The sequence below is a fragment of the Trachurus trachurus genome, assembly GCF_905171665.1.
Source record: "Trachurus trachurus genome assembly, chromosome: 7".
NCBI classification, from domain to species: domain Eukaryota; kingdom Metazoa; phylum Chordata; class Actinopteri; order Carangiformes; family Carangidae; genus Trachurus; species Trachurus trachurus.
Genome location: NC_139901.1, coordinates 1,578,362 through 1,592,305, shown reverse-complemented (window position 1 = coordinate 1,592,305; position 13,944 = coordinate 1,578,362). Strand labels below are relative to the sequence as shown.

The following is a 13,944-nucleotide window of genomic DNA, read 5'->3' as shown; positions in this document are numbered from 1 at the left end:
TTTGACTAGTCATAATTCCAGTTCAAGATATCTTTAATTCACCTCAATTAAAGATATCTACATGTCCCTTTTCGGATATCTTAAATTAAGTTTTGACTAGACGAAATGACGTTGTAGATATCTCAAACTGGAATACGTACTAGTCGTAATTCAGTTACAGATATCTGTAATTCACATTGCAGATAGGAAGAATGTAGTTGTGGATATCTGAAATGACAATTGTGGATAGGAAGAATGTAGTTGCAGACATCTGAAATGTTCTTTTTGACTCGGCAAAACTGAATTACAGATATCTTGAATAAAAAAATCCAACTATTCAAAATGTAATTACGACTAGTCAGAAAGACGTTGTTGATATCTACAATGTTAATTACGGATAGTCAAACTTAGCTTTTAAATGTTAAATCCGCTTGCCGTATCTGGTCAGGATCAGATAAAGGAGCGTCTCTCTACCTGTGGGCACGCTGCTGTGCTGGGGTTCTGGTTCTGCTGGTTCTGCTTGGTTGTGGAGGTCCTGAAGCTGCTGCTGCTGCTGGACCAGAGCTGCCAGTTCCTGCTGGGTCAGGACGATGGGGATGGACTGATCCACGTCTGCGTCACCTGCACAGAGACAGACCGGGGATTTACTCCATCCTCAAAGTGAAGGTGTCTGTCTGTCTGTATGTATGCGTGTGTGTGTGTGTGCGTGTGTTACCGATGTGTGCTGCTGCTTGTAGTACAGCCTGTATCGTTGCCTGCTGAGCTGTCATGGTCAGCTGATCCGAGGTCAGTCCTGTCGTCATGAGGGTCGCCCCACCGGATACCACCTCACCCAGGTCCCCTTCTGATGACATCAGCTCCTGAGGTAGACCGCTGTCTGACGTCCCCATCTGAATGTGGGGCGGGGGAGGGGCAGGTTGATATTACTGTGTGTAAGCTGTGTAACAGTTCCTACTCTCTTTCAGCTGCTTCAGTCTGACAGACATGTTATCACACCATACACTCATACATCCCCTGTCCAATTCATGACCTGTACCTTATTTTGTACATTGAACTTTCTACGTTTCTTCCTCTCTCAGCCCCAGAAGTCTGATTTTTTTTTATTGATTCCACATATCAATATTTAACATTTCACATATACAATTTTCAAACAGTATACAACAACTTCTCCACCAGGGAGCAGAGACATAAACATACATTCTCAAAGAAAGTTACCGTAGAGTAAATTTGAAGAAATAAAAGAAACACTTTTTCACTCCTGTCCTTATTTTTTACATCTCTCTTACATCATCCCGTTTCTCCTGTTGGAGGGTAAATATAATAAACATATGAACAATGAACAAATTTGTAGCCTGAACCAAGGGGATCAGTAATCTACCATACGCACTGTCCTTACTGCACAAAGTCTGTTCTCAATGGAGACACAAAATTAACCCAGTTTTCACAGAAATGTTTAAAAGTCTCTGTTTTTAGTCTAGTTGAGAAAGTCCCCAGAAGTCTGATTTAAAGATGTGCAGTCTACGGCTCTGACTTATCTATGAAATAATCTCTGACATGATTAGAAATGATGACAAATTAATTATAGAACAACGAAAAAACGGATTCCGCTTCCGGGTCGCAACGAAGATGGCAGCTTGATTTCTGTGCTCCCCGACGGTTTCACGAATTAACCCTGTTAACCCCTGAGATAACTAAAAAGTGAGTGTTAAAACGCGGCGATGAACAGGGTTAACACAAGAAGTTGGAAAAACATGACCACGACAGAAGATATTGGTGAGTGTATGCCACCAAATGTTGCTAGCCGAAGTAGCTCCCCGACATGCGAGATGAGCGAGGACCATGGCGAGGACGGAGAAGACGATGCTAGCCTGCGTGGCATACTAAACGAACTACGAGACTTCAGGCGAGATAATAAACAGCACCTCACGGAGATTAAACAAGAACTGCACAAGACGAACGATAGACTGGTAGAAGCCGAGACCCGAATCGACGAAGCAGAGACAGCACTACAAGCGGTGTCAACGCTGGTGAAACGGCTCTCACAGCGCCAGGCTGACATGGAGGCTAAACTCATTGACCAAGAAGGACGTGCTCGCAGAGACAATATCCGAATATACGGGATACCCGAAGACGCGGAGGGGAACAACGTCTCGTCTTTCCTGGAAAACTTACTGAAAGAGTCGCTGGGTTTTCCACCGGGCACAGAGCTAAAAATTGAGAGAGCACACAGAGCCACTGTTCCTAAGCCCACCGGCTCCCAGCTAAAGCCCCGGTCTATCATCGCCAAGTTTGCGAGCTACAGAGTAAAAGAAGAGGTGATCCGAAGAGCCTGGCAAAAAAGAGAGGTTTTCTACAACAACACCCGCTTCTACATAGACCACGATTACCCATCAGCGATCCTGAAGAGACGTGTGGAATACGCGGAAGCAAAGAAAATATTAAAAGAAAGAAAGATCAAGTTCCAGACCCCCTACCCAGCGAGACTACGGGTTTTTTACAACGACGGCACCCGCCTGTATCAGAGCGCAACCGAGGCGACGGAGGACATGGCCTCACGCGGATTTCCCGTCACCATCATACCAGCACCAGACCGCCCGGATGAACGAGAGACTGAACTCTTATCTACATGGCAAGTGGCAGGGCGCCGCCGGGTTGGAGCCAGGATCACCCCGGATAGAGCACCTCAAAAGAAAAAAGCCTCCCAGATGCAGTTCAAGGAGAAACTCCAGGAGTTCAGACTGAATCCTCCTCCAGAGTGAGGGACAATCAGGACAATCAACCACCTGACCAAGAAAAAGCTGCAGATAAGTCTGACCCGGTTTACACTGTATTTTATTATGTTTATGAACCAACTGATCTAATTTTATTTTATTTTATTTTTCATCTGGGATTTAAAGACTCTAAGGATTAGGTTGATCTTAATTGCCTTTGTGACTGAAGCCATATATGGTTCTCTTTTATTTAATTTGAAGTTTGAAAATTCCTATTTAAAAAGAAAAAAAAAAACAAAAAAAAACCAAGTGTAAAAAGGTCGGGACACAGAAATCCTTCAGCTATGACTGTAAGTTTTATGCAGTCATCTCAAAGGGCCCTACTCTTAAAAAAGAGCTGGACATCCCTTTATGGGCGCTCTGACATCAGGAGCCCCCCAGAGGCTAATGAAGAAAGAGCCTCAACATTGGAAGCAAAAAACTCTAAGGAATATATGGACGTTTGGTTAAGATCTGTATTATTGTTCTTACTGTGTTATGTTCATCTCTCGAAGTTCACGAGAGTTTTTGGGATGTATGATGGTCCAAGAACTAGTCATGGTGTAGGGAGATTTCAGCCATATGCAACACAAGTAGAAGACCATGGCTAATCATGATATTAAAATCGTTTCATTTAATATAAATGGAGTCTTGAACCCAATTAAGAGAAGCAAGATATTGAGCAAAATGAAAAAGGAGAATGCACATGTAGTGTTCTTACAGGAAACACACCTTAATCCTGTAGAACATGAAAAGCTGAAAAGAATGGGGTTTTCTCAGGTGTATCATTCATCTTGCAAATCAGGCCATAAGAGAGGGGTAGCTATTCTACTCTCTCATAGAGTTAAATTTGAAAAAAATTCAGAGGTAAAGGACAACGAGGGAAGATATTTACTTGTCTCAGGTAAGATAGAAGGGGTCCAAATAACCCTACTTAATGTTTATGCACCCCCCGGTAGTGATTTCATTTTCTACAGAAATTTTTTTGACTTAATGACGGAGGCGACAGGTATACTTATATGTGGAGGAGACTGGAACATACGCCTCAACCCCAGACTAGATGGCTCCAAAGATTCTATTCAAACCTCCATACACAAGAAACTTAAGATTCTTATGTCAGAACTAGGAGTGCTGGATCTTTGGAGAGACTTCTACCCAACAGGCCGAGATTACACACATTATTCACACCCACACGCTGTCTACTCCAGAATCGATTATTTCTTCATCTTTAAAAGAGATCGCCATAGAATACATCATTGTGAGATAGGTAACATCGACTTGTCAGATCATGCACCTCTCTCATTGATGCTGCAAATTAATAATAATCCTGGAAATACACTATGGAGGCTAAATTCAAATGTTCTTAATAATGAACAATTCAAAACAAAAATTAAAGAAGAAATCAAACAATTTATGGAAGTAAACAATAATGGGGAAGTTGGTTCAGAAATTGTATGGGATGCACTAAAAGCCGTTATGAGAGGGAAAGTTATATCCTTCTGTGCTTACCAAAAGAAACAAAGACAATTAAGGCTCTTAGAACTAAATAAAGAATTAAAAGAACTTGAGACAAAACACAAGAAGGGATCAAACCCAAATCTCATCTCGAAATTAAAAGAAATTAGGAATGAAATTAATGTTCTATACTCACAGGAAATACAAAAGAAGATGATTTATACAAAACAAAAGTATTACGAGTCTGGCCCGAAATTTTCTAAACTGCTGGCAAGGAAATTGCAAAAACAACAGTCAGATAACACAATCTACAAAATTAGGGACCCACTTTCCAAAGCTTTGCTACATAAGCAACATGAAATTCAAATGGCATTTCAAAATTACTATAAACAACTATACTCCCAACCACAATTATTAGATGAACAACAGATTGAACAGTTCTTATCATCTCTCAATTTACCCACCCTATCAGAAGATAAAAACAGAAAATTAAAAGCTGAAATAACAAAGGAAGAGCTGAACAGTGCAATTTCAAGGTTAAAATCAAATAAATCACCAGGGCCAGACGGGTTTTCTCCTGAATGGTACAAGACCTTTAGGACAGAGTTAACACCAATTCTTCTTAACATATTTAATACAGCTTTAAAGGAAGGGAAAACTCCACCAACTTGGACAGAAGCTACAATCTCGGTTATACCAAAGGAGGGAAAAGACAGACTGGACTGTGGGTCATACAGACCAATCTCTGTCCTGAACACAGATTACAAACTGTATACATCAATCCTCGCCAAGAGAGTTGAGGAGGTCCTCCCTCACCTTATCCACACAGACCAAACAGGTTTTATTTCCCAGAGACAAACACATGATAGTATTAGACGCTCATTACACATTTTAAGCCATATACAAAAACAGAAGTTACAGGCCTTATTGGTGAGCCTAGACGCAGAGAAGGCCTTTGATTCTGTGAGTTGGACGTTTTTGTATAAGACTCTTGAGAGATTTGGGTTTCATAAAGAATTTATTAAGGGAATTGGTACTCTATACAATCATCCAACTGCCCGCATTAAAATAAATGGGTACCTCTCAGACACTATCAAATTAGAACGGGGCACTAGACAAGGTTGTGGTCTATCACCACTCCTTTTCGCAATTTATATAGAACCACTTGCTCAATGGATTAGGCAATCTGACAATATTAAAGGAATTACCATAAATGGGGAACAACACAAAATAGCATTGTATGCAGATGACATATTAATATACCTCAAAGACCCCGCCCACTCACTTCCTGAATTGTTTAAACTTTTAGATAGTTTCGGTAAATATGCGGGATACAAACTAAATATTCAGAAAACCCAAATCTTAACACAAAATTATACTCCATCTAAACAACTTCGGGATAGATACCATCTGAACTGGGATCAGGATGCAATGAAATATCTAGGTGTACTATTCCCTAAAGATATTTCTACATTAGCAAAGATTAATTATGACCCCCTTTTTACCAAAATAAAATTGGATATACAAAGATGGAATTCCAACCCCTTTATGAGCTTTACTCAAAGGGTGGAGACCATAAAAATGAATATACTCCCAAGATTTCTTTTTTTGTTTCAGGCCCTTCCTGTGGAGATAACCACAAAACAATTCTCTGAGTGGGACAACATTATTTCTAGGTTCATATGGCAGGGAAAAAAACCCAGAGTAAGGTTTAAAACATTACAATTATCAAAAGACAGAGGAGGCATGGCTGTACCAAATTTAAAGGATTACTTTTTCTCAGCTCAAATTAGACCATTGATAAATCTGTGTAACCAAGATTATCATGCCAGGTGGAAAGACATCGAGCTTTCACTTGTTAAGGACCCTCCACTTTGGGCAATACTCGGTAATAAGGATCTGGAAAACTTTGTAACCAAATTGCAGAATCCGTGGACAAAATTTCAAATTAAAACCTGGAACTCAATTAAAGACACATATAAATTACACGATAAATTGGGAATAATTAGGTGGTGCGCCTACGACCCTGACTTTAAACCGAATCAACTGGACCATAGATTTAAAAGCTGGATAACTAAGGGAATAACAACATTTCACTCAATAATAGACAAGGGACAACTTAAAAGTTTTCAAACTCTACAAAGAGACCACTCTTTAGAAAAGCAGGATTTTTATAGGTATTTACAACTACGTAATTACTACGACAAGGTAATTAGAAACTATACAGTGGATCCAGAAGACCCAATACTGAAAGAGATATTACGTGCTTATTCATCAGAGCGAGCCAAAGGTACTATATCTAGAATATATAAGGGCTTCATGATTAAAAAAACCTACTCTACAGACTACATTAAAGATAACTGGGAGAAGGAAGGTAATTTTGAAATGCCCAATGAGGAGTGGTACAGTTGTTGTGAGTTTCAATGGAAATGCACCAACTCACATACATGGAGAGAATTTGCATGGAAATGTTTAATCAGATTTTTTGTAACCCCTAAACAGAAAGCTCACTTTGCAGGAGAGGATCCACAGTGCTGGAGGATGTGTGGGAGCCAGGATGCAAACCATTGGCATATATTTTGGGAATGTCCAGTAATTGTACATTTCTGGTCAGAGATGCATAAAATATTAGAAAACATGTTTCATATGAAAATACCATACCATTTCAAAACCTTTATTCTGGGAGAAATTAATTTTCTCACAGGGCATCTCAACAAATACCTATTTGGGGCTCTGATTTCTGCTGGCAAGAAAGCCATCACACGTCACTGGCTGCATCCTGACCCCCCCACAATAGAGGAATGGACTGTTATTGTTGATGAAATATATCAAATGGAAAAGATTACTTTCTCACTTCGGTTACAAATGGATAAATTCACAAGGTCATGGTCAAAATGGGTCTCTTATGTACAAACATCACAGCCTCACTCTAGAAACTAAATCACTTGTCTCCACCCACTTACTCTGGGTTATCTCCCTGTTGGTTTGAAGGACCGCCAGGTCTTGTGTGTTTCATACTTACATGTGTATGTATTTCAGAACTCTTATCTTTTTGATACCTAGTCTCCCTACAACTAAATGCAGCTGCTGTTATAAACCCATACATCCTGTTTTGATTCTTCATTGTTCCTTTTTCTTGTTTGCCTTTAGTTAGTTTTGTTTGTTTGTTTGTTTGTTTGTTTTTTCTTAAAAATATAAAAGTATGCAGGTTTTGTTTCTTTCAACATTACACAACTATATGGCGATAGCTATGTTGATATGATGTTATCCTCTCTTCTTGACAATAATTGTAAATCAAGAATTCAACACCAGCTGTGTAATGTAATGTGTGAGAATAACAATAATAAAGAAAATTAAAAAAAAAAAAAAAAAAAAAAAAAAAGAACAACGAAAAAACATGTTGTTTTTGTTTTTAAACCACACCCAAAACAGCTCTCTGCATGTTACTGTGTGTGTGTGTGCGTGCGTACCTGTACTGCTGCCTGGCTGTCCTCCACGTGAACCTGCAACACCGACTGGCTGTTTGTGTACAAAGGGTTTGCTCCCTCCTCAGCAGCTGCTGTCACCGTGGTGACAGCCTCCGCCTCTGATGATTCCACCCTGTCTTCTCCGACCATTGAGGATATCTCCTGCAGTCACACACACAAACCATCAGAAGAAACCTCTTTTAAATAAGTCCAGCTGATCTTAGTCTATATGGATGTACGCAGGCGGTATAAAATTCACTGTTTGACCTACCTGCCAATGGCAGGTAATGTATGAAATTTTACCGGCCAAAATATGTTTTCACCGGCCACTGAACTGCTCACAACACAAGTCATTAAAATCAGCAGTGTTTCCCTCGTTGCATTATAGTTAGCTGCCTTAACAACACACACCTGCCTCCTAAACTACATTGTTGCAATAAATATATACTAAAAAATAGGTTTAGGCATTAAGATTAGCTGATGGAATGTCAACAGACATTACATAAACAGGCTTTCAGAGGAAGATAAAGTGATGTGAGTTTTGAAATTTAATAAACTTAACATAAGTGGTGTGAACACAGGTTTTTGTTTTTTTAAATATAGATTGACTACTGTTCGTCCTACAGTAGCTTATAGAAGGATGCAACTTTCCAGATCAAAAACAACACACCACAGTTGTTGTTTATTAATCAATTAGATTAATACCTATGTATCCAACTGGACACCTCAACCTAACAAATTACATGTCAGGCTTTGTGAATGGAGACTGTTGTTGTCATGTCACACATCTGACAGGCCACAGGAAAAACTCACCGACACAGTTTACAACAAACTGAGAGTCAGTGTCACTGTCGAGCCAAGTGTTTGAATTTCTGCCACTCTGGTCTGTGATCAAAACACAGAGTTCCACCTGATCACGGGCAGAGTCGGCACCGCTTCACGGGATTGCGAGTGGGGTGATGCTGCATTCAAGTTAATTCGGAAATACGAGACAAACCCGGTCCCGTATTGATGCAAAACAGGACGGGGTTATTTAATCTGCAAATACGGGGTGATTCCATATTGTCAGGGGCATGTGGTAACCCTGGTAACCCTACCCCTCGCCACATAAACACGTTACCACAAGCTAACGTGGCTTGCTTCTGACTGGTGGGTCTAGGTAAAAAAAAAAAGTCATTTTCTTGAACTATTAAAATGGATTTATAGCGTTTTGGAAAAGAGCTCTTCAAGTTGTCCCTTGTTAGTTGAGTGGCGGGTGCTAATTGTATTAGTGTGTGTGTGTGTATGTGCATGAAGGTATGTGTATGAATGTGTGTGTATGGATATATTTGTGTTTTATTACCCCCTTTTTTTAAAAAACTTTTACCTATTATTTAATTAACTAATTCATTTATTTATTTTATCTTTTTATTTCTACTTTAGAATTTAATTCCTGTTTTAAATTGTTCCCCATTTTTAAAATTTAATTTATAAAATTTTTTATTTTTTTTAAATGTATCATTATTATTACTACTACTACTACTACTACTACTTTATTTTGTTATTTATTTAATTATTTATTTTAATTGTAACTTATATACGGTCTGTCATTCATTTATTATATGAAGCCATAAGTCAGGAAATGTTCTATAAAATGAATAAAATGTTTAAATAAAAAGTTCTAAAAAATAAACAAGTCCAGCTGCCTTCAGCTTCAGCACTTAACTGAAACCATCGGAATCATCCACTGTGTGTGTGTGTGTGTGTGTGTGTTTCAGTGCGTGTCACTTACAGGTATGGATGGTCCGGGTGTGGGCGTTGACTGTGTTACTGTGGTAACAGCTCTGCTCTGACTGACTGTGGCTGAGGAGACGGAATCAGACGAGGGGCCGGGGTTCGTGGAGTCCACCTGCAGACTGTCCCCGTCCTGCTGAGCTGGAGACACAGGGGACAGGAAGTTAGGTTTCCAGGTCATGTCCAGGACTTTGTGTTCCATTTACAATTCAAGTCTTTTTAGAGTTGTGGAAAGTTGTCTGGACTGAAACAGTGCCAGCTTTTCTAGGATCTGGCCTCATTTCAGCAGCTGTTGTGTAGATGTGTTAGCAGGTTACCTGTAGCTGTGGTAGCCGTGTTTGTGGTGCCGGTCTCATGGGTCTCACATGGTGGATTTGAGCACACCTGCTGAAACCATAAATATAGGGTTTTAAACCCCAAAATTGATTATTTTGTTCAAAAGAATGGTTGCGATGTAGAACCTCACCGCTAGATGGGAGTAAAGGTCTTTGCACACTGAGTCCGTTTTTTTCGCATGCGTTTTTCGTATCCGTCATCCGACAAAAAACGTTACGTGCAGGCTCCTTGCACACTGAGTCCGTTGCGTTTTATCCGCATGTGTTTTTATTTTGTGTTCCAAATTTCGGCACTTTGTGGTTCTCTCACTTGTTGAGAAATGAAAGAGAAAAATTAAAATATTGTGTCCATCCTGAGAGGACACCAATCTGCCTGCTTGTTAATGAGCAGCGGAACTATCATGACCACTTCAACAGTTTATTATAGGATGTCAGTGGTCCAGTTTGATATATATTGATTATTAGCTCACAGAAGACAGACAATTTCCATGATCCTGAACAGCGGCTGGCGCACCCCCCCCCCCCTCTTTCCCTCCCTCTCCAGCCTTGAAACGCTGATGTGATTGGTCAAAAGACTTTTCACGGATGCGAAAAACGCATTAAATCGAACCTGTTCCGAAGGTTTTGGACTCGGTGTGTAAACATGATCGACACAACATGAAGTCGAATTTATTTTTTGACGTGCGGCAATTTCGGACGAAAAAAACGGACTCAGTGTGCAAAGGCCTTAATTCCTACAGAATATCACTTTAACAATTTCACATATGGATTCATCTGTGGTCTCACCTGTCTGAGTCCTCCAGGTCCTGCTGTGGTAGCGGTGTTTGTGGTGCCGGTCTCGTGGGTCTCACATGGTGGATTTGAGCACACCTGCTGAAACCATAAATAATAATATTTAAACCTGGCTTGTCTTTAAAGGGATAGTTCTACATTTTGGCAAATTGGCCCATTGCCATAATCCCTACAGTTTAGGCAGTAGGTTCGTTACCTTTAATTGTCGGTGCAAGCTGTTTTTAGAACGGCGGAGCAGAGCCGCAAGCTGCTCAGAGCTACAAATTTCTTGGTTTCCCTCATCAAACTCATCAAATACACAATCCAACAACTCCAAAACGCTCTGGTGGACAAGTTGTGACCTGCACATTCACCACGCTATGAGATAATAACAGAACGTTACGAAAACAACTCTGTCTGGTAACGTTGTGTTATTATCTCATAGCGTGGTGAATGTGCAGGTCACAACTTGTCCACTAGAGCGTTTTGGAGTTTGATGAGGGAAACCAAAAAAATCCCACTAGTATCCGTAGCGTAGCTCTGAGCAGCTCGCAGCTCTGCTCCGCCGTTCTAAAAACAGCTTGCGCCAACAATTAAAGGTAACAAACCTACTGCTATGACTATAGACCCTTTCAGAGAGTATAAACAAAGACAGGTGTGGCTCATTAGAAAACGCTCTGGTACACTAAATTGAATGGAGCCTTAATTAGTGTCCTTGGTAACACCTGTATTTGTTTATACTTTCTGAAACGGTCTATAGGGATTATGGCAATGGGCCAATTTGCCAAAATGTTGAACTATCCCTTCAACAGTTTCACATATGGATTCAGCTGTCATCTCACCTGTCTGAGTCCTCCGGCTCCTGCTGTGGTGGCTGTGTTGGTGGTTCCTGTCTCATGGGTCTCACATGGTGGATTTGAGCATGTGTTTGAAGCAGCCTGCTGAGCTGAAGGCTGGTTGGAGCTCACCTGTGTGGGAGAGGGGAGGAGCCACAGGTCAGGATACAAGTACTGGGGCCTCATTTATCAAACAGGGTGTAAAAGTGCTACTAAATTTTCACGTACGTCGAAAAGCCAAAAATGGCGTACACCCAAAATATTTACACCCTTTTCAACTCTCCGCAATTTCCATTGATAAATCACACCGGACCTAAGAAAAGTGCGGATGTGAACACGCCTCATATTCCGCCCTCTAAACGGCCAAACACAACCATATATGGTCAATGCAAATCAGTACGCGCATATTAAGTAGCCATGTGCACTCTGGAACTTTGTGGAGTGACGTCAGTGGAAGACGGTGAAGACAACGGACGGAGAGCGGAGAAAGGAGCGGAATTTCTCTGAAAGCGGGATACACGGCAATATCATTCAGTAGAGATGATGACCCCCATCACCATCACTACTTCAAAAAATCCTAGCAGAAACACTGTGTACTCCGCGCTCCTCTCTCCCTCGCACACTGCAGTTCTCTGACTCAGCAGCGGCGTCGCCAATTCCTCCTGTTCTTCAAAAAGGGTGTAAGTCCCAGTACGCCATAGTCAGAGTGGGTGTAAATGTACGCACTTTTTCCCGCCGGGTTTTTTATTTTAATGTTTATTTAACAGGGACGATACATACAACATTGCCACAAAGAATGAAAAAGGCTTGATAGATCCCAAATTTGGTGGAGAAAAGTGCGTACGCACAAAAAGGGGGGAAAAAGGGTGTAAAAAAAGGTGTATCCACAATGATAAATGAGGCCCCAGGTGTTATTTGTCAGTGTAGGTGTGGCCAGATCTGAGCTGGTTCAGTGTTAGTTCTGGTCCCATCCAGCCCACCAGCCCGCACAGAGAACTGGTCCGGCTCGTCCCAGATTGGGACCGGTTTTGCTTCTATCGGATGTCAGATTGCTATGTTTACATACGCAAAATTTATTTTTTAAATTAAAATCTTGAGGGATTGTAAAATCTGAATCCGCTGTTTATATGGGCGCAAAATCAAATGATCTGATCATGACGTGTGTGTACAAGCACCAAGTTTTATTCAGAATAGCATTCTGCTGCACGTGCGGAGTTGTCTGATTTCCCTAAAACAAGAAGTTGTACTTCCTCCTGTGCTGTAAACAAACCAACAATGAATAACGCGTGAATAACCGTTAACTGATAACATAACTTTGAGCGATAGTACGAGCCAGTTATGCAGCTCAGTCCACGTGAGGAACGTTGGCATGCACCGTCCTTACAGGTGACAAACGGTGCTGCTAAAAAGAAAAGAAAAGAAAAAGGACGGCGCTGCGCTCTGCAGCCGGCTCATGTCACTCACCTGCAGCTGAGCTCAAAGTCGCGATCGGAATAAGTGTTTACACATGGACGCGGTTTGGAATAAGGATCAGCATAAACCACCCCTCTTTATCGGAAACTATTTCTTTCCGATGTGCTGAATCAGATCATGACGCATTGTTATTCTGAATATGTGTGTCCATGTAAACATATCTGATGATGGCCACCTGTCTCTCACTTTACCTGGAGCTCTTGTCTCATGCTGGACGAGGCCACGGTGGCGGTGTTGGTCGTCCCCGTCTCGTGGGTCTCGCAGGGCGGGTTGGAGCAGACCCTGGTGCCGCCGCCGCCGATGGTTGCCGTGGCGACAGTGGCCGTGCTGGTCGTTCCCGTCTCGTGCGTTTCGCAGGGCGGGTTGGAGCAGACCCTGTTGTCGCCGCCCATTGTTGCCATGGCGACGGTGGAGGTGTTGGTCGTCCCCGTCTCATGCGTCTCGCAGGGCGGGTTGGAGCAGACCAGCGTCACTGCAGCATCATCAGTGACATCATCAACACCGGATACACCAACAGTACGCAGGATATTATGGGCTGTGTGAGTGAGTGAGTGAGTGGTCTGAGCAGGGTTTGTAGACCTGGTCCTTGTACCTGTAGTAGTGTCTCCCTCTACTGTAGTGGTGGTGGTGCTTGTGCTACTTCTAGGTTCGTCTGAAGTAGGCGAAGCCATGATGGAAACTGGCAGATCCTGGACCAGAGGCTGAGCCTCAGCACCGCTGGGAGTTGTGATGAGAGTCACCTGCAGAGGGGAAATGGTATCAATACAAGCAGACTACAACCACTACTACTGCAGTAGGGGAGAGCCGGGTCCAAAGTAACATTTCTCAAATTAACGTCATTTAAAAAGATAGAGTTACAGAGAGAAACATGTTTTTGTTGTGATCACTATCTCACATGTGTCTGTCTCTATCAATACCAGGTGTTATTTTGTAAAAATGTGAAATGACGTTGGTGTAATTTGACTCTGAAGAGAAGCTGCGCTTTGTTACTTTCGTCCTGTACAGCGGGGATGAAAGTAACAGGGTGTGGGTCAAAAGTTACACGAATTGTTCTGAATTATTAAAAATGTCTGACAGTGCCCTTGTTAATATGTGATTACACGCA

At 41.6% G+C, this 13,944-nt stretch overlaps 2 protein-coding genes across 5 annotated transcripts in view; one reads left to right on the top strand and one right to left on the bottom strand.

The window, feature by feature from the left end:
- hcfc1b (host cell factor C1b) overlaps nt 1–13,944 on the bottom strand; it is a 37,805-nt gene that overhangs the window by 6,512 nt on the left and 17,349 nt on the right. The window contains exons 17-25 of one of the 4 annotated variants that reach the window (XM_083975994.1): nt 13,432–13,579; nt 13,031–13,311; nt 11,373–11,498; nt 10,546–10,632; nt 9,742–9,811; nt 9,423–9,565; nt 7,655–7,813; nt 695–869; nt 454–600 (exon numbers count right to left, since the gene is read on the bottom strand). In XM_083975994.1, the coding sequence (XP_083832120.1) occupies nt 454–600; nt 695–869; nt 7,655–7,813; nt 9,423–9,565; nt 9,742–9,811; nt 10,546–10,632; nt 11,373–11,498; nt 13,031–13,311; nt 13,432–13,579 (1,336 nt within the window). The remainder of the gene's footprint in view (nt 1–453; nt 601–694; nt 870–7,654; nt 7,814–9,422; nt 9,566–9,741; nt 9,812–10,545; nt 10,633–11,372; nt 11,499–13,030; nt 13,312–13,431; nt 13,580–13,944) is intronic. The other 3 variants (XM_083975995.1, XM_083975996.1, XM_083975997.1) reach the window with 3 other exon arrangements.
- bcap31 (B cell receptor associated protein 31) overlaps nt 1–13,944 on the top strand; it is a 381,037-nt gene that overhangs the window by 364,818 nt on the left and 2,275 nt on the right. The window lies entirely within an intron of this gene.